Here is a 21,041-nt window from a genome sequence, read left to right as displayed (position 1 = left end):
AACAAAGTATAACATAACTTATTCTGTAGCAATTACACAAGAATATCCAGTAATGTCCCTGCCTACAGTTCACTTACCTAAAATCGGGGGCATCTGCTGTGGCAAATGGGTGCAAGCCTTTTACCACAAACTTAGTCACTGCTCGGTGACATTCGTCTATCCTGGCCTGAAAGGAGACGCTAACGGTAGACTGCAGCGAGAACTGCCAGCCAGACTCTGTCTGTCTCTCTCATCATGGTCACCTAAATGCAGCGCACAGTAATGGCAGGTTTTGTAATAAGGCAGATCGCGCTAACATAATATGCACTGTTAGCTGATTATTTACCTGCCGCAGTAACGGGAGAGGACGTGCAAACGTTACCGCTGCTGCTGGGTTGAGATTCACGAGTCCGGAGCGGAATTAAAAACACGACATTCATTTAAGGTTATCGCGTGTTTTGTGACCAAATGCTTTTGCATATTCGTAGTGTTTCCTCCCTTAAATGAAATATCTACTTTGCAAGTATTGCAAGTTGCCCTGTTGTCATCCTTTCTCGTAAAGTATAACCAAACTTTTTAGCGTTTGAGCCGCTTAGGCGCCCTGCCAGGTAAATGACGCTCCGCAACGTGGTGACGTCATTCAGGGCGACTGGAATCGATAAAGGAATCGTTTGCAAAAATGGCAAACAATTCCAAGGAATTGAAACAGTGGGAACTGGTTCTCAACAAGAACCGGTTTTCGATACCCATCCCTAGTGATTAGTGTTACCTGTCAGCAATACTACATTGTATTTAAAGCATTGCTTTAAATAAGGTTTGTGCGCATTCATTTATGCAGAGCTCTCTTTTAGATCCAGAAGCAGCATTTTAATCAGATGGCGGTCTGGACATTGACCCGGTAATTGCAACACCTTGATTCTTTTGATGTGTTACTAAATAGAAGAAGCTTTCTCCTGGCAACCCTTTCCAGCAGTGGCGTGTCTAGAAAATTTTTGTTGGGGGGGCCAGGTAGGGGCACAGATTTGGAGAAGGGTGGCAGATGTAATTGGCAGATAATGTTAAAAAAAATTCTACCAACAGTTAACCATCATTCAATAACCCTGTAAACCTAATAACTGAATTTGCTTTTGACTCTTATTAGAATGAGGTTTTAACCACTACGGTGCAAAGTTTTTAGATACTGTGTTGATGAAGTATAAGAGATACAATCAGTGCTTTGTCAGTGTTTGCTCAGCATTCAAGGACAGCAATATTTGCATAGTATTTTTACTGACATATAGTGCACATATGTTTTGGGCACAAACATTTTTGAATATTAAAATACAAACATTTTTAACATACAATTGGCAAATTAGCCAATGCAAAACTTTATCTTCTTTTTTAATAGGCAGATAATCTTCTCACAAACTGGTGTTTGATTTTGAAACAGGGAAAAGTGGAAACAAATGAAAAGACTAACATTTGAATGAAACCTGAAAGCAAGTAAATACTTTCTATGCTGCCTTATGGTAAACTTTGGTAATATTGATGTATAAAGAACAACACTGGCTGATGATGAAATACAGTCAGCTGGCATGGTGACACTGCCAGTATTAACCTGCAGGGCTGGACTGGTACAAAAAATTGGGCATTTTGACCAGAGACCGGCCCACCAGGTATTAAAGCCATAAAGCCTTTGAATGAAAACAAATGCTGTTGTGACAGTGATGTACACGGTCTTGTTGGTATGTGTATGATTTCTATCGATTTTACATCAGATAAAAACTTTGTTCGCAAGATTCAGATAATTATTTAATAAAAGCTAGATATTTTAAATGAGAATAAGTAAGAAAAGTATTTCTTTGTGCCCCCCTTTCCCTGTTAATGCCCTGCCTGGCACCCTGGCATAACTTTGCTAGACCCGCCCCTGCACAGTTACCAGCTGTCAGCTACGTAGAAAAGGATCCTGGTGTTATTTGTCTCTCAGAAACAGTTCATAACTTCCCTTCAACTCATTCATGTGACCTAAAAGGTAAACCTGTTTCTCCATCACCTGTTCAGCTCTGATGATTCAGTAAGGACATCTCCTGGTTTCATCTTCATGTTTCCTCTCACCACATATCCAAACTGACATCATGACCAGCAGCTTTTACAGCTGTGGCTCCAGCAAACATCAGCTGATACTAGAAATTAATATTAAATAAATTCTAACAGCTGATCAAGCTTAAAGGTGCTGCTGTTGTTTAGCGCGACATCCGCTGGTTTCCTCTTTCTGGCAAAGTGGGCGATAAACAAACAAGACAGAAAAGCCGATCAGCTGATCATTGATCAGTCTCATGATTGAAGTAGCAACAGGAGAGGGAGGGGGAGAGAATGAGAGAAGAAGAGGCAGCTGTGCAGCGTAAACACAGAATAACTCCAGCTTTGTGTCTTTTCCATTCTAGCTTAAGTTCGGGACAAACTGCGTCTCTTCTCAGCTCAATACAAAACCTGTAATATTGTCTCTGAATGAGGGACCATTCCATTTTTAAGGAGCTGTTGGCAACTCTACTAACTAACCTTATGAATAAAGTTCACTATCAGTAACATCACAGCACCCACCCAGCTGTATATAAACTCCATCATGCTAGCTAGTACGCAGTACGAGTTATTGTAACTGACTGTAAAAAGTCAGCACAACGAAAATAAACTCCACCTAAACTTGGTTTATATCTGACCCGGATAGACTGCAGGTCATAACTTCTTACCTGAAGTTCAGTTCACCTGACACTCGGACCAGCGGCCGCTTCGGGTCTCTCCTCCTCCTGCCTCCCCTTCCCTCATCCACCTGCTAGCCGCCGTGGAAGCTCCGCCATGCCCGATGGCCAGTCCAGCTATGTTAAACTGTTAATCTTTCGCCGAAAAACTGTTTTCTGTGGTGCTGTCTTTCGTGCTTGGCTCTCCTACCTTTGCTAACATGATGCTCATAGCGCAGAAGCCGATGCTGCATTCACTTACACTCGGATATCTGAGCTTCACTGTGAAAACATAATCGTACATTTGATATTTCATTGGATTTTATTGTTTTGGCTTCGGGGTGGCACCTGGGGTGGCCAGTCTGGTTGGGGGGGTGGCCTGTGCCCCCCCAGGCCACCCCGCTGGACACGCCACAGCTTTCCAGGGCCTCCACATGGGGGAGTAATGCGGTGATGAAGGGCTGTATATATGTATACTAAATCACTTTTTTCTGTATCAGTTGACTTGTTTCCAGGACAAATAAACAGACTGAACCTTTGGCTCAGGCTTAGCTGTCCCCATACTGACACTCCTAACACTCAACCCCACTGATATCTGAAGAAGGAGGGGAGTTCTTTTATGTCAAAAATGTGTGTAACTGTAGAAACCACACCCCCAGGAAATGTATTTTGATTCGAAACTATTTATTTTGTAATAACACATTACCATTATTTCCCACATAGACAGAGGATTTTGGAGAAGCGTGCAATGTGCTGGATATATTCTGCACGCTGCCTGTTGCAGGTGATGAGAGATGTATTTGAGGTCCATTGGGACTCAGGATGGAGACATATCTGAATGCTTCACACCAGCAAATTTCCTAAATTTCTAGAGGTGGCTACATCTGCTGATGACAAGAAACATCACAATAACACAAGTAAGCTGAACAAACAAATACAGTATGTAACAGGTACCGTTACAAAATAGTTCAAAATAAAAGACATAAAACACAAAAATAATAAAAAGAAGCTTTAAAATGTATAACATGTTGTTTAGCTGCAGAACGTCATGCTGCTTCATGACAGAACAATTAAATATCTGAAAAACAAAAAACAACAAACAAACCAAAAAATAAAAACATAGAGAAGCCAAACTATAATTTAGATTCTTTGAGCTGGCAAACAGATGGAGTCGATTCATTTTCAGCCTCCTTTTCCTTTTCTCCTTTTCTCCTGCTTGAACAACAAGGTGTCATTTAGCATTAAATTTTTAACTGTGACAAAAATAGGTATTAAACATAAAGCTTGTAGATATATTAATGCATAAACATACCTGCATATCTGCGGCATTTGTGATATAGTCTCTGGCAAGATTTTTCCATTCGTTTCAGGCAACAACAAACATAAGACAGCTCCACATATTGCTAGAACTCCCATTAGTATGTAGGGGAGTGCCTTGAATTCTTGTCCTGCAAATGGAAAATGCAAAATAAAATAATAAGGGCATCAAAGCAAAAACAGAGTATCTGTTGCTAGTAAACAAAAAAGAAGAAGAAATAAGCAAAAGTAATTTTTTTCTTGTTAAAGAAAATAAACCTTGACCTCAAGGTTTACATTTAATAAAACTTCAAGTCTGTAAAACAAAAATATCAATAAATACATAAATAAATAGAATTTAAACATAACTGTTTTGAAAATTATGAACTGAAAAATGTGCTTAATTTTCCAGAGTTCCAGCTGAACTGGTAGCATTGTTAAGCAGACAGATTGCAGAGACAGAGTTTGTACTATAAGTTCTTAAGACTTTTTCTCTGTATTATTGTGGAGTCTTTGCCTTACAATTGATACAACTATAAGCCTGTGCAAAAGTTTTTCTGTGATTATTGAAAGTAGCATTACTATGTAGTAAAAGGTTAACTGATCCAGCTAATTTTAAATACTTTGGTAAAAATAGTCCTGGTAAAAGCCAAATGCCTGAAGAAGTAAACAAACAAAAAAACCCTACCTAAGTAAATAATAAACGGAGAGATGATGGTCCCAATCCGTGCAGCCATGGAGCAAATCCCCATTGCTGTGTTTCTGATAACCGTTGGGAAGAGCTCTGATGTGACAGCATACACCACACAGAATGCTGATGTGATGCCAAACTTTCCCAACATCTCGAGAAAAACAGCCACACCAGGTAAACCTATGGAAGAAAAAATCATTTAACATTACAGCACAACCTAAAAAGTCAAACGAGATGTACATAACTAAGGGTTGTTTCGAATTTTCTCAGGTAGCTAAGTATACCTTACTTAATCATTCTAGCTGTGCTAGTGCTAAATATTCATGATCAGTCGATTGATATGAATTTTTAAACAGTGCAGCCATGCTAAACAGACTGCACTTAAGGCCTTTACACACAATGCATTAGATCCGTGCAAATATTTTGCACGTTAAAATATCTGTTCTAATTCAAACCGACTGCAGAACTTCACTTGACGATTTGCCAGGATTTATTTTAATGAACCAAAAATTGCTTTTTAGTTCCAAATAAATAGCTCTGACCAGTCAGGCCACTGCATCTGCCAACAGGTGCAACTGTAACTTAAAATGGACACTGGTACCGAGTATACAAATGCAAAAAAAAATATCATTTTACATCAGATGAACGGCTACAGTAGACACTGCTCCAGGTCAATGGCCGTCTGAAATTATTTCTCTGCCTCCTTAGATGTGGTTCCAACTCTGCCAGTAAGTGCTAAAACTACTCAACTGTCCTATTTTTGTCTCAGTGCAATTTCTGGTGAAAATGCATTTGGAAAATTTGGAACTTTGTGTTGCTTTTTGCACGCGTTCAGTGTGTAATGCCCTTTAGACCCATGTCAGATTTGGTCACAGTGGAAGCTAAAGGTATTCAACTTGGTCAAATAACATGTCACATGCATTCTGAATACATTCTTATTTTATTCAGGTAAGTAAATAGGGTTTTGTTCCTGTTACATTTTTGAGGACGAAGTGCAAACATTTGTTCATCCACAGTGTGAACTCATTAACAAGTGACGTGCTTGTAACGCTTTAATCATTACCTATTGGAATGAGGTGGACACAGAGGATCATGACACCTCCGAGAAAGAGCGTGGAAGACTGGCAGAAGCGCCTGGCGCAGTACTTAAGCAGTACCAAGGCAATTATGTAAGCTGGAACTTCTACGACAGCGGACAAGAAGCTGTTTATGTAAGGGTCACCGTTCAGGTTGGAAGTGTTGAGGACTAAAGCATAGTAGCTGATGGTGATGATGATCCTGCACAGAAATTCAGAGCAAAACTTAATTTGACATAAAAAGCAATTATTTTGGTTTAAATCTTTTAATCTCTTAAGTGATATGAGCAAAGTCTAGATGTACCACAGAAGTGAACATATCAGTGTAATAGAGAAAATATTGCAGCTTTTCACAATGACCAAAATGTTTTGCTTCTCCTCCTTCATTGTCAGTGCATCTTCAATCTGTGGCAAAAAACAGACAAAGTGTTACTTCGGTTACACTTTGGATCCTGGACCTGCAGACTTCTGCATATGTGGTATGAAGCCATATAATGAATTTTTATAAAAAATAGGCTAACTTGAAATGCAAACCTAAGCCAAGAGACAAGCATAATCATGGTACAAATGTCAAAGGTTTTAGTTTTATTCTAACCTAATGCACATATTAGGACTTTTTCACATTTCTCTAAACACATTCTGATTTAAAATCACCAACTTGCTCATGCACTTACCTCAGCTTGTGTAAAAATTGCCTGCGGGGGCTCTACTTTGTTCAGCTTGGCAGCACGCTTCAGGATTGCTTCAGCCTCGTTTACTCTTCCCTGAGAGAGCAGCCAGCGAGGAGACTCTGGGACTATCCTGAGCAGACAAACACAGTGGCAACACAATATTTTCAGAGAAACACAAACTTTATCATTTATCTGATAGTGAAGCAAAACATTGGCAACATCCCTGCCAAAACATCTTGTTGATTTAGCTGCTTGTTGGTTGAAGTTGAATAGTCGTTTTTGTTTAGGAAGGATACTAAAGTAGTGAAATGACCCAGTATCTGAATGGCAGCCATGACAAGAGCTGATTGAACTGTATAAATGTTCAGGAAAAGTGCTTCAGTGCTTTCTCTGTTTGCTCCTTTAGTGTAGAATATGCTGGACTATCCTTCACAAAAGAAAGGAGAGGATGATGTCCCACAGTTCAAAGCAGCAGACCATCCAACCATTCATAAAAAACAAAACAAGTGATCAACATGACTGACAAGGGATTAAGATCACGTTGCAAATTATGGGTCTGTTTACCATATAAGGCTGTAAATTTCTAATATGCTGACATGTTTTGGAGTCAGAGTTTAACAAACTAACCGGAGAGAGTGGACATCAGGCTGCTGCTTGGGCTACTACTTGGAGGGTGTTTTCAGCTGTGTTGATATTTTACTTAACCCTAAACAAACAAAACTATGAAGTAAAATCTGGTGTTTTGCTATCTTGAACAATAAATTAATGTATTACCTACTTGCACGTTCCCTTCAATAAGAAATTATATCTTTTTCTTGAGTTGAAAACAACTTTCAGGACACAAGCTATAATGCAACCAGTGTTGGGTAAGTTACTTTAAAAAAGTAATTAATTACTAATTACTTAGTCAATATTGTATTTAAAATACTTATCTAATTACTGTGTGAGAAAAGTAACTTAATTACTAAATAAGTAATTTAACTAAATACTTCTTAAAAATCCCTATAAACCTTGAGTGGGCAAACAATAGAAACTAAACTCTTTAAATAATAAATCATTTTTTTAAAAGACGTAGACTCTACAGTACGCAGCGGTAGCATCTCTTCCACAATGTAGCCTGCAGTATGCAGCAAACTGGCGCGAAATGACGTGCAGCTGCACTACAGCGATGTTAACGCGGCAGAGTTTACGTCTACGTTTAGAAGATAAATTATTGAAATTAAATAATGATATTCAGCGAGTTTAATTATTTTACAATGTAACGCAAGTACATTGTAAGTAACTGTCATTAAAATACCTAAAAATGAACAGTAATTAGTTACTCCACTTTTTCAGTGGAAAAGTATTTTAATTACAGTAACGCGTTACATAGTAACGCATTACACCCAACACTGAATGCAACAAATGAAAAAGTCTCACCACCACAGAGGGACGTAGATCAATCCACAGGCAGCCATTGGAATCAGCAGCAACCGCCATTCCCGGAGGAAGTACGCTGCTCCAGGCATTGCCATGTACCCCAGTGCTGAGCCCATAAAGACTCCAAGAGAACAAAACGTCACTCTGGTTTTTGGGCTTAGAATTTCTGAACCTGTAAATGTCAAAAACAACATTTTGGAAAATTTGTAATATCGTTATAATGAAACTGACCATTCTGTCTTACTGTCTTACTTATCAAATCAGATAAACCATTGGTCTGGCATGAAGCATATTTCATATGTAGTTTTTGAGGTTATAACAAGAGCTGTGCAAAAGTGATACATAGTATGTCTATATAACAGTTATGAATGTTTGCTTATTTCTTGATTTCTTTATTCTTTCATTTAGGGCTTCCTACATTTTTATTGTACATCCTAGCAATTGACTTATGCTTCATGCACAGACAAAATTACTTAATGCCTGTGTATATTAAGCAGCATCAAATATCACATTCCTTATCAGGAAAACATACCTAGCACAAATGCAATGATGTAGTTGGAGAATCCCCCAGCACCCACCAAAAAGAAGATAAAGGTGAAAATCTCCCAGCTCGGGGAGAATATCTGTGCTGTGATTGATACAGTTTGAAGCAGCATCATGATAAAGAGTATTGGTCTCCTTCCGTATCTGTAAGGAAACACAGTCTAGTAGACTAGATCAACACAAATACTGTTCAAACATTGTTGTGTGAAGTACAGACCTGTCGGACACCAGACCTGAGATCAACGCTCCCAGTAGTACACCAACATAATAAATGGAGCTGGTGAGTGGAAGTTTGTATGCATTCTCACAAACCAAGTCCCACTGCAAAATCAGTACATCATTTTCACTCACTTACAATGTGTTGTATACATCTGCAAATCTGTCAACTAATAAAGAAATGACAGGTGACTCAGATCACAGTTTAAATTACTTGTAGGTTTTAAATCTAAGGTAATATGGTGATAGGTTTTGGAGTCCCACTGTAGACAACAGGGTCCTGCATGGGCTACATCGTGGAGGATGTTTTCATGATATGCTGATATTTTACTGACTGGAATTCTCAGTAACTAGTTGAAGACAAGAATAGAATAGAATAAGAACTCACACTATTTATGATTTCTGAATATGTAAAGTAAGAGTAACTCTCCCACATGTAGAACAACGTTTATTTTTTAATAGTTCCAGGTAATTGTTTGTGCAACAACACCAATAACTTTATTAATTTTTCATAATAACTATCAGTTAGTCTCCACAGCTTGGGGAGAATTTAATCACACTTACAATTTGTAACACCTAATTTTAACTCATATAGACATATACTGATAGAAAGTGAGAAAAAATCAGTTTATGTTAGGATAGTTATTGTTTTATTCTTTTTATTTGCATGATGTAAAGGAAACATTGTGGTTTGATGTTGTTTTGATGCTTGGATGCTTTGCAATCACTGGGGAAAACAAGGAACTTTATATATATAAAAAAAGACAATGGGAATGCAAGCTCGCCCTTTGCAATGGCTTAGTCAAAATCCTCACCTGTGGCATGAGAGAGATGTTTGAATAAGATGAAAAGGACTAATAAACTAAAAATGATTTTCGGAGCATTAATCTGAAATCCATTGTAACTGTAATGCAACTTTAATTGACAGTAACATTAAAAACATGATGCACGGTTGCTGAGTAAATTCAAGGGTTGTGTGACTTCTTTCAGTCTGCATAATTCTTGCAACACTCATCTTTAAGCAAGATTATATTTTAACATGCATTTGGTTTTCTTTTACAGCACTAATGTACAAATAGTTACTTTAGTTGTTGCTGCTTAATTTCCCAATAATAATAATAATATTACACACCATGAATACTGTGTATAAGAGTAGTAAATGAAAGTTTGGCATTTTGACCTGTTGTTGTTGTACCTGGTGGGCTGCCATAGTTTAGTAATTTACATGAACTGGTTTTGACTCTGCATAATAGCTTCATGTAAAAGTCTAGGCAAAACTATCTTGTCTGTAATTTTTCACATCCAGCTCCATGCCAGGCACTTCATTTAAAAGCGTATCTGATACGGGCGATTCAAGAGTTGGCAGTTTGTCTTGTAATCGGAAGGTTGCTGGTTCGAGCCCCGGCTCGGACAGTCTTGGTCGTTGTGTCCTTGGGTAAGACACTTCACCTACCGTCTACTGGTGTTGGCCAGAGGGGCCGATGGCGCAATATGGCAGCCTCACTTCTGTCAGTCTGCCCCAGGGCAGCTGTGGCTACAACTGTAGCTTGCCTCTACCAGTGTGTGTGAATGTGAGAGTGAATGAATAGTGGAATTGTAAAGTGCTTTGAGGGTCTTGAAAAGCGCTATATAAATGCAGTCTATTATTATTGATAACACTGATAAGATGGTTACTAGATTGGCAGATCAATGCAATACCTTGTGCATGCATGTTCTAGATAAATCTATGATGCTAAATAAAATTATGACAAATTTCTCACCTCGGTAACAATAGTCGACTGGTAGATGCTTTTGCTGTGTAACCACCCATCTATACAGCTCTCCCAAGGTATTTCACTAACGTTCACATCGACATTTGGGATAATATTGTTCTGAGAGTAGTTCCTGACCACATCCAAGTTAAGCCTTGAGCAGGAACTCCGCTTTGCATTGCCACTAACAGTTTCCAATGGGATTGTCACATTTTTCCACATGTCGCTGATGTTGTAGTTTTCAGGAATATAGCATTCATGAGATGGAATAGCACCTATGAATACTATATAACCACCAATAAATCCATTTGGGAGAATGCTTATGGCCAGTGCTAAAAAAATCCTGAGCTGAAAGGGTCCCCAAGATCCAAGAAAAGCTGTGATGGTGTCATAGTCTCTGATTTTTACCGTGTCTGTTACTTCACCAAAATCCTTCATACTTAAAAGAGTCAGTGTTGAATAGTCACAAGTTAGGATGAGCTCTATTGGTCTAAGAGATTTCAGAGCTTGTGAACTGTAAAACTGAGCTCAGGTTTTATATGCCTCACCTGATATGGGAGGTTACACAGTTACATAAAGTTCTTTTTTTCTTTACAACACTATTTGAGCTTTAGCACAAGTGACAATCCTGTAGCTGAGGAGACTAGTGCATTATGACCATAGTTATACAAGGTTTTTAAAAGTATTTTATTTAGATTTTAATATTTTCAATGACTTTGATGTTTTCTTCACAGTAGGTTAGGTAAATTAGACATACCAAATACTGTACACAGAATAAAATTTCAGAACAAAAACAAGTAAAATAGAACTTTTGAAACAGAACAGATACCATGACTTAATAAGTTGGATTATTTCAGAATATTTCAGAATTATTTATTTTCATTACAAAGAGAATATTGCAAAGGTGATTGATGTGGGACCTTGTCTTTGAATGCCCAAAAACCTGTGAACCGTGTAACCAGGTTTATTGTCCACTACCTGGGCGGGTGCATGCTGATGTGCCAGCATGCAAAAAGGGCTGGAAGAAAAGGTTTAATTTGGGAAACATAAAAAGTAGGCTGGATCTTAAAAGATGTTGGAAGCTTGAGATAGACAGCTGATGTGTTAATGGTGCATTCAGTCTCAAAAGCTAGTTTTTGATGCAGGGGATGTTGTAAAGAGAGCACCACAGTCTCCCCCTCCTGGACTGGAAGCAAAGACGGTTGACATCCCAATGAAGCTTCAAATGGTGAGGGGGTTAGTGAGCATACTTAACCCAAGGACGATGAGGCCTTCAGGAGGAGGGATTGAGGTAGTGATACAGCAGAGGGCAGCTTTAAGCTCCCGATTAGCCCTTTCTTTTTGATTGTTGAACTAGAATCCTGAGAATAAGCTAACCTTTGTGCCTAGTACTTCACGCAAAAACAATATATAAATTGGGAATGTCTGCCTGAGAAAATGTGCGAGGGAATGCAGTTGGAATACAGAGCTGGCTGACAGGAGTGATTGCAAGAGAGCTGAAGGCAGGAACAAGCCTTACTTTTGAAGCAAATTGAACAGGTTGCACATACTCTCTCTGTAGAGTGGACTACCAAAAGTTGGTGCCACTTTAACCGGGGCACCAAGCAAATCTGATAATGTTCACCCAAGGCATCACATGCCTGCGAACGAAGGAAGGCACGAATATATGGTTGGGGAACAGATATACCTAATGATGCGGCTAGTGTATATATCTTCAGATTTGTATTCAGTCCTGCTAAAAACAGTATTTTATCAATAATATCATAATTCTGTATAAATCACATTCATAGTTGAATCGGAGTAAAATCACAATGCAAGCCAAGAGTGACTATGCTGTTTATTAAGTTAAGAAAATAGGGTCTTGGTGACATGATGATCTAGCAATGTATTTCTCAAGTTAAAGCATTACCTCTTGGGATGGTGTGGACACAGAGGATCAGGATGGAGGGGGAGAGCTGAAGACTGGGAGAAGGTTCTGGAGCAATACTGAAGCAGTACCAAGACACATCTGTAAGCTGGAACCTCACACAGCAGACAAGAAGCAGCTTAAGTAATGGTTTACATGCTGGTTTGATGTGTAGTAGTTAATGATGATGACAGCGATCCTGCTGAGACAGCGTACTCAAAAATTTATTTTATATATAAAATATATAAAATTTATTTTTTCCAATAATATTGGAAATGCAAAATCCACAACCAAATATCAAACGAATTAGCTGCAGTTTGGGGACTTAAATAACCAAACGTTTTGTACTGCATCTAGCTTATGCATATGACTATAGATGTTAAGTTACTTAAATTTTCATCTCTTGATTTTAATACTTTTCATATTATATGAGGAAACTGTACACATACCACAGAAATGTATTTTTTTTTTCTTTATAGAAAACAAATCTTCAAGGTGTGGGGAGGAACAAAACAAGATGAAGCTGTAGTTAAACTTTGGATCCAAGATCTGTAAATGAAACACGACTTCAGCACACATGGTACAAAGTGATATAATGAGTGACCTAACACAAACAGGCTAACCTGAAATGCAAAACTGAGCCAAAAGACAACAGGAACTCGAGTCTCTTGGTGTAAGCAAGTCTTAACCAAATACTTTTCATATTCACCGGTAACAAAAATATTTATTTAATATTTATTTATAGAAATATTTGTTTAACCAAAAAAAACATTCCTGGAAGTCACAAAGCCCTCCTTGTTTTCACTTCATCAAACTGCATTTTCAAGCTTCTTCTGCTATCTTACTTCCAGATGATAAAAAGGTCAAGCCAATAAAACTTCATCATAATTAAATTATCTTTCAACTAGTTTTTAGAACCTTTGACCTTTTTAGCACCTTTGCAGATTGTGAAGATCACATATTGAAACAAACAACATATTTCCAAGACTCTTACTTCAGCTTGGGTCAAAATAGCCTCTGAGGGGCCTCTTACTTTATTCTTCTTAACAGCTTCTTCCAGAATGGCCTTTACTCTTCCCTGAGAGAGCGGCCAATGAGGAGACTACAATACTAACTATAACTACAACGATGACCTGGACACATCAAAGAAAAACTGGATGTTAAAGTTTACTTTAAAATGACTTTAAAACAGTCACAAATTAAGCCATTACCATCGCTTATTAATTTCATATGATGGTGTTACTTTTATATAGTAAATGGAAAAGGGTCTGGGTATTATACAGTATTCCTGTTCTACTGGAGCGTCAAAGTGCTTTATACAACATGTCTCATTCACCCGTTGACACTCATTCAAACAAGCACTTTTTATTTTCTACAACTAAATGCTTTCTATTGAACTTTAACACTTCAGAGGCCAACTTGGGGTTCATTAACTTGCCCAAAGATGCTTTGACATCAAAACTTTGAGCTCAAACTACCAGCCTTCCAGTTACTGAATGACCAGTTCGACCTCCTGAGTTATAGCCACCACCATACACGTTGATTTTTTAAATATTATTCAACCATCTTGTTGCTGATTGACTTCAGTGTAACTGACTTGTTGCATCATCCAACCTTCTTAAGCATCAAGTCACAACCAGTTTCCCTGTAAAATATCTTGATGCTACCTTGACAATTATAGTTTCTCTCAGTGATTAAAATGTCCTTAAGCCCTGAGAGAAGGAATGAGATGTGTTAATGAGTTAATGTTAGACATTTAAGTTAGAATTTCTAGTTATTAGATCAGTAATATACATTGTACAATCATTCAATTACATAAAATAAAAATTGCCAAAAAATCTGTTCAGGAGGATACTGATGGCCAGTTGTGAAAGTGTCATGATTTTTCTGCTGTCCATTTTGTGAATAAATTTCTTGACATTTAAACCAAAAAAGACAAGTTTTCTTAGTACTTACAGCTCAGAATTTAAACATTCTTCTATTTGTGTTTCATACAGGTTTTTAATACATTTTACATAATTACAGCTGAGACGTTTTCCAAAGCTAAAGCCTAATGTAGGACAGCAACTCAGGAGGAATTTATCTTGATACAGTTATGACAGAATTCACTAAATAGGCTTGGAGTATATCACAATTTAGAGAGACGCCATTGTTAACAGCATTGTTTAAGGTTCCATCTCACGTTAACCTCTGATTTCTTCACTGCATTTTATAGCAATTCATAATCACAGTATTGTAGAACAAGTGATACATATCAATAGGTGGTTAATATTTCTCATTTCAAAACAGCTTGAAGTGGCCCAGCAAATTAATAGTGAGCATATATTTAAAATGACATAAAAATAAACAACATTTAACAACAAATATTCAATGACAATTTATTTGAAAAAACAATAAAACAAACATGTAATCTAATAACATCTTGAGCACTGATTCAGTCAAAGATTTGCAACACTTAAATGGTTTCAAGTCTCCCCATTTCAATCTTGGGGGTTGGGGTATCCCAGAACTCCTTGCTCTGTCTTCTCTTAAACAAACAAGATATTACAAGTTAATTAGTAAGCTTCAGATATGCTGGCAGGTGAAGTTTGCTACCTTTGGACAGAAACAAGCAAACTGCTATTCGTTTCCAGATTTTATGCTAACTAAGCTTAAGACCTGCTGACTTTACCCTTTTCTTTATTAGTATGGCAGCATGATGCTTTTCATTACAGTAAATCAAACTTTTCACTGGCAGTAAAAACAATAAAATAGACAATGATGTTAAATTACGATGTGGTATTAACTGTTAAAACACAAAAGCTGAACAGTGCGCTAATAGGGTTCAGATGTTAATTTTTTACTTGAATTTTGTGAACATTCAATTCCATAAAAAATGAATAATGTTTTTATTTGCAATATGTCTAAATACCTATAGGAATTCTTGAATTCACAATCTTAGCGTGCTTTTGGGATTTTATTTTGGGATTTCAGATGGCCACTTTCACGCAAAAGACGCTTAACATTAAATAAACTAAAGAGAAAGAGCTTGCCCATCAGAATGGGCCTCACATGGTATGGGTGGGTTAACCACTGCTGCATTTGTTATGCATTTCTTCTTCTTTGGTCCACTGCAAAGCCTGAAATTACAAAAAAAAGTGAAAAAAAGAGAAAAAATGCATTTTCTATTTCTTCACATTTGAAGGTATGTAGCATAAAAAAAAATATTGCCTTTTTACAACATGCACATCACCTTATCAGGAAGGCAATCAATCTAAGTGTTCTCAGAAATTATGCATTGACAAATAGTAAAATCAGTTTCTGACATGTTCTACAGCCCACATGTGAGACACTTAGCGCTTTGAGCTTATCTACATGTGATACGTGAACGGCCCTCACCCCTGACATTTTTGCATCTGCTCCACGGTTTCCGGAAGATCTTTATGAAGGGTCTCCGGAAGGAAGAGGTTAACCACAGAGGAGGCAATTGTGAGACTTCCCATTAAAATATAAGGCAGAACTTTATTATACGTACCTAGAAATAATAAAGGAACAAAAGCCAACTTTAGAAAAAGGCATACTTTTAGATACCTACAGTATATCGATGTATGACCTCATGAAATGTTAAGCATCTACAAATCTGTGTTTACTTCAAGTTTACATGAGATGCTGCAAGACATACTTTTACCTGACTATATTTTTACATACCACTGCTGTTATTCTGTGCCTACACCATATCATTGTATGACTATGCCAATGCAGTGTCTGTGTGAGATATCTAACATCTGTGTACCTAAAAAAATGACATAAGGTGCTGTGATACTGCCAACACGTGCAGCTGAAGAGCACATCCCCATGCCAATGTTCCTGAGTACTGTGGGGTAAATCTCAGCAGTGTAGATGTACACGATGCTGAAGGCCATGGTGAAGCCAAACTTTCCAGTCATTTCTAATGCCAGAGCAACATTATGAAGGGCTGAGGAGAGAAGAAATAGAGAGAGACTTAATAGTTTTTTGGCTTCATGATATTACAGTTTTACTCTGTAAGAAGGGAAGCCTTACTGTCTGGGATGAACTGGATGAGCAGAAGAACTCCTCCTCCAATGATAAGGAACAATGAAAGCAGCACTCTTCTGGGACATGTTTTTAGCAGCCATGTAGAAACTATGTAGGCGGGGACTTCGGTTGTAGCAGACAAAAAGCAGTTCACAAATGGGTTGCCACTGAGGTTGGAGGTGTTCAGCGATAAACCAAAATACCCAATGTTTATTGCCATCCTGAAAATACAAAAAGAAAAGTACAGTGTCATTATTTACCAATATTTGTATTATTATATAAAGGTCAAGTCAGGCATCTGTTCCCATTGACTATTTTTGCTGAATTACAAAAACCTAAAATGCCAGAAAAAGGTGAAAGCAACCATAAAACGTACCATAAAAGGAGACACATCAGTGTGATACATCTCAGATTCTTGGATTTCAGAATATCAAGCATGGTATATGTCTTGAAAAGAGGCAATTCCTGGGTGTTAAATGGAGACAGAAGACGATTTATGTGATTTGAACTTCTACTCTTGTACATAGACTATTGTCAGTATATCATAAGCAGATTATATGTGGGCTTTGTCCAAGGAAAAAGCATCATGCAGATATGAATGGGTGAGATTGTACTGTATTTTAATCTCATAGTAATCTGAGGAATGATTCTTAATTCCAAACACTAGCACTAGATTTCTATTCAATAGTGCATTCGCAGTTATCTGAAATGTTAACATGTGGTAGCCTCAAGGAAGCTATCCACATAGCTTTTACTCAGGTTTTTACTCAGGCTATGGAGAACAAAAATAAAATAAACAGACATGTACTGGAAGAGGAAACCTCCAGCAAGACAAAACACAAACTTCCCCAGCTGCCCTCTCCAGGGGCAAAAAAATATAAATGACTAAAATATTCAATGTGGCCTCTGGAGTCACATTTTTACATTTAGTCTGTGAATATTAAAACTACCAGCATACACCTGTCAGCCACAACATTGAAACCACCTATGTAGCATTGTGCAGCTCTGACCCTTGAAGGCCTGGATGTGATGTCTGGCACTGGGACGTTAGCAGTGGATCCTTTGGGTTCCAGGGTTGGACATCTGTAGATCTGGCTTGTTCCGCTGCATCCCACAAATGCCTGATCGGACTCAGATCTGGGTCAACACTTTGGGCTCTTTGTGGTGCCCCCCTAAGCAGGTTTGGCAGTGTGGCATGGTGCACTGTCCTGCAGAGGGAGGCCGGTGCCGTCGGAGAGTGTTGTTACGATGTGGGGAGTGGGTCTGCAACAGCGTTTAGGTGGGTGATACATGTTAAAGTAACATGCACAAGAATGCCAAGACCCAAGGTTTTCCAGCAGAATAATGCATTGGAATGAGAAGACAAATGCTATTTGTTTCACCTGTCAGTGGTTTTAATGTTGTGGCTCATTCTGTATGTCAAATTTCTAGAAATGTAACCCTAAATTTATTTTTCCATTTTTAGAAAATACTAGATGTGGACCTGAATGTTAGACAAATGCATATATTAATACTAATATTAATAACAATGAATGAACCTCACCTCAGATTCTTTAAAGATTACAGGTGGTGCCTGAACTTTATTTTTACTTGCAGCTTCTCTGACAATGGCCTCTGCCTCCTTGACTCTCCCCTGAGCCATCAGCCATCGAGGAGACTCTGGGATAAACCTGCCCAACCAACATAGTTTTAGAGTCTGTTTTCTTCATAGTTATTGACAGCGTTATTGACTTTGCATTTATGCATGATTATTGGAGTAAAAATCACTGGTTATTATTATAAAAAACATACCACCACAGTGGAAAGTTTATCAGAGAGGTTGTTGACAGAACTGCAACCAGAGTCCTCCATTCTCTGATGCCGTATGCAATCCAAGGAAGTGTCATGTACCCAATGCAGTAGAAAAGGAAGGCTCCGAGAGTTGTGAACAGCACACGCATAGTTTTACTCAAAACCTCAGTTCCTAGCCAAGATGAAATCATAAATCGTTAGTGACAAGCGTGTTACTGAAGGCAGACAGAGAAATCATACCAAACACATGTTTAAATTATATTTCAAACCTAGAACAAATGCAGAAATGTAGAGAGATATCTGAGAGGCTCCAACCCAGAGGTACATGATGCAGAACATCCTCCATGAATGAGAAAAGGACTGAAGCAGGACGGAGAGACACTGGACCCCAAGAGACATAAAAACAACCTTCTTCCTTCCAAACCTGATTAGAAAGGAATCATATATATCGCAGATATTTATCCACAGATACAGAGCATTTATAAATGCATGTGGTTTGTTTTCTTTTGGTGAGGAAATGCAATCAAACAGCTACAGTTAAGGTTTTAAGAAAACATCACAGCTAAATGAACAAACCCTCTCTGGAAATGAAGTGAAATTGGAAACATTAGAAACTGAATAAGGAAATAAAATTTAATGTTAAATACAAAACTATATTAACCCGTGTGTTAGCACCATCCCTGTTATAACAGCAGATGGGGCTGCTGTCATTAATTCCACTATATAGTGTGGCTATAGGGTTTGTTTTTTTTAAGTGTTCCTAAATCAGTGTCATTACAGTGACACTACTGTAACCAGCACTGTATGAACAGACTTGATTTAGAGAAACTAACAGACTTGTAGTATATAGTAAATGACAGAAAATGTCTTGTAATTAAGTCAGTATAATTATACTGGGTGGATTCAGGGTAAGTAGAAAAAGGATAATTAGGAGTAAAATACCTGTCTGAAAGCTGTCCTGAGACTAGGGACCCAACAAGATATCCCACAAACAGACTCGAGGATGCAAATGGAACTTTCCATTGGTTGTCACAAACAAGGTCCCACTGTGCAAGATGTGAATTACATAATGAAAAGACAGCTTAAAGCTTCCAAAACTGGAATTTCATGTTAGTAATCATAATAATATAGTACTGACCTCAGTGACTATAGTGGATTGGTAGATTTCTTTGCTGTAATTCCATCCATCTAAGCATCCCTCCTGCTCCAGGGTCGTCAGGTTAACATCCCTTCCAGGAATATATCCTTGTGCAGAAAGATTTCTAACCACGTCTATCTTATATCTGCTGCACTGGCTCTGAACTTCCTCACCATCCACTATCGTAAAGGGAATTATGGCATCTCTCCACTCCTCAGTCAGGTTGATATCTGGAATCAAACAGTGGTGTTTCGGAGCTGCTCCAACAAAGACAATGTAAAGCCCGTTGAATCCGGTTGACACAAAAACAACATTTAGGAGAAAGAATGTGGTCCAGAAGTAAGGACCGCTCTGTCCAAGAAATGCTGTATCGTCATCATAATCTCCCATTCTTTATATATATCTATATTACAAAAAATACCTCCCTGCTCTGAAGGGAGAAAGGCAAAGTCTTGTAAAATTCTTCAGAGCTGGCTTTCTTCTTAAACTCTTCAGCTTAGTGTCAGAGTGTTAGAGCTGAGCTCTTTGTCAGGCAGAGTGAGCCGGTCTCTTGGTGGGACGGAGTTACAACGGAAAAACTTTAAATTTAAGTGCCGAGAGTGCTGAGAGTTTTAAACCTCCTTTCTAAAGGATCAATTTTCATCTCAATGTGAAACTTCTTGTTGATCCTCTATTCTTATAAGCAGTCAAGGGAGAAAATTAATCGGATATTAAAGAATGACAGACAGGTCGTGCGGTAATTTGATTGGATTTGATTTACTGTAAGTAAAAATAACCAGAAGCTTCATAGTTACCCAGCCCCCTCACCCAGCCCCCTCACTGCTGTGGAAATTTCCTCTAAACAACATTCCACTCTATTAAATACTCCCAAGAAGTCCACGTGCCTGTACTCTAAATGTTGCTAAGAAGAATTAGGTCTCTCATTGGACTATTTTAAGAAACTCCGTTAAGGCAGACATGACTTTATATGTGGATTAAAGATTTTTTGTGTGCACAAATTCATCACGCTTTTGTAAATTCACTACAGATTTTTATATTTAGCCTCTTTTACATATCTACATGGTTTGGAGACTGATTGGGGTCCTGTATTGCAGCATAAGGTCAATTGCATTTTTAATAAGATATTATATAAATATAATATAAATTATATAAATTAAGGTTTTACTGGAGACAAATCTTATAAATAAATAAAGAGGAATGATTTAAGTAAAAAATTACAAAAATTACAAAAAATACACGCAAAATCTTTATGCTCTAAGAACAAAAACCCAGATACTGCACTCACTTTTAAACAGCTTTTAAGTGATGAATTTTGTCTGTTTTTAGCTCATCTAAGAATAACACACTGGATAACGTGCTCAAAGCTCAAATCATTTCAAACTGGTTTCACCGTACTCCAGTGGTCTCCACAGTCACCAGATCTCAATCCAATAGAGTACCTTTGAGATGTTGTTGAATAGGACATGTGTATTATGGTTGTGCAGCCAACGATTCTGCAGCCACTGTGTGACACAGGGGCGTAATTTCCAGGGGGTTAGGTTAGGTTAGGTTAGGTTAGGTTAGGGGGGTTATGGTTATTCAGCATGTTGTTGAGTCACTGCATTCAGAAATTGAGTCAGTAATGAACGCAAAAGGGGGTCCAGCCCAGTATTTGCAAGGTGTATATAACAAAGTGGCCAGTGAGTGTATATGCACCCTTCAGAGGCCCTTATAGTGCTTTAGATAAGAGATCTTAAACCTGTTTTTGTTCATAGGCCACACACAACCCAGTTTGATCCTGAGCGGGTCAGACTGTTAAAACTGCTGTATAACCAG

The 21,041-nt window shown here is 38.0% G+C and overlaps 2 protein-coding genes and 1 long non-coding RNA gene across 5 annotated transcripts; 1 reads left to right on the top strand and 2 right to left on the bottom strand.

Moving 5' to 3' along the window:
- Positions 1 to 3,372: 3,372 nt before the first annotated feature.
- Positions 3,373 to 10,940, bottom strand: slc22a4 (solute carrier family 22 member 4). 2 transcript variants are annotated; one of them, XM_039618008.1, is made up of 10 exons: positions 10,366 to 10,940; positions 8,607 to 8,710; positions 8,379 to 8,533; positions 7,847 to 8,018; positions 6,431 to 6,557; positions 6,061 to 6,161; positions 5,744 to 5,958; positions 4,678 to 4,860; positions 4,006 to 4,141; positions 3,373 to 3,908 (listed from the first exon to the last, which is right to left on the bottom strand). In XM_039618008.1, exons 1-10 carry the CDS (start codon positions 10,792 to 10,794, stop codon positions 3,827 to 3,829), a joined length of 1,704 nt encoding a protein of 567 aa, XP_039473942.1. In that variant the 5' UTR covers positions 10,795 to 10,940; the 3' UTR covers positions 3,373 to 3,826. The 2 variants fall into 2 exon arrangements, with proteins under 2 accessions (XP_039473942.1, XP_039473943.1); XM_039618009.1 differs by having other exon boundaries at positions 3,373 to 3,905; positions 10,366 to 10,915.
- Positions 10,941 to 11,445: 505 nt separating this feature from the next.
- LOC120442170 lies at positions 11,446 to 14,122 on the top strand. 2 transcript variants are annotated; one of them, XR_005614538.1, is made up of 3 exons: positions 11,446 to 11,584; positions 12,254 to 12,366; positions 12,742 to 14,122. It is a non-coding gene; the product is annotated as an uncharacterized LOC120442170 (long non-coding RNA). The 2 variants fall into 2 exon arrangements; XR_005614537.1 differs by having other exon boundaries at positions 11,510 to 11,647.
- A 142-nt stretch (positions 14,123 to 14,264) lies between these two features.
- slc22a5 (solute carrier family 22 member 5) lies at positions 14,265 to 19,993 on the bottom strand. Its single transcript, XM_039618629.1, has 10 exons — positions 19,227 to 19,993; positions 19,031 to 19,134; positions 18,358 to 18,512; positions 18,089 to 18,260; positions 17,841 to 17,967; positions 16,674 to 16,762; positions 16,304 to 16,518; positions 16,035 to 16,217; positions 15,641 to 15,776; positions 14,265 to 15,381 (listed from the first exon to the last, which is right to left on the bottom strand). Exons 1-10 carry the CDS (start codon positions 19,614 to 19,616, stop codon positions 15,276 to 15,278), a joined length of 1,677 nt encoding a protein of 558 aa, XP_039474563.1. The 5' UTR covers positions 19,617 to 19,993; the 3' UTR covers positions 14,265 to 15,275.
- Between the last annotated feature and the right edge of the window lie 1,048 nt (positions 19,994 to 21,041).

The sequence above is a fragment of the Oreochromis aureus genome, linkage group 10 (assembly GCF_013358895.1).
Source record: "Oreochromis aureus strain Israel breed Guangdong linkage group 10, ZZ_aureus, whole genome shotgun sequence".
Classification (NCBI taxonomy): Eukaryota; Metazoa; Chordata; class Actinopteri; order Cichliformes; family Cichlidae; genus Oreochromis; species Oreochromis aureus.
This window is presented reverse-complemented; position numbering and strand designations above follow the sequence as displayed.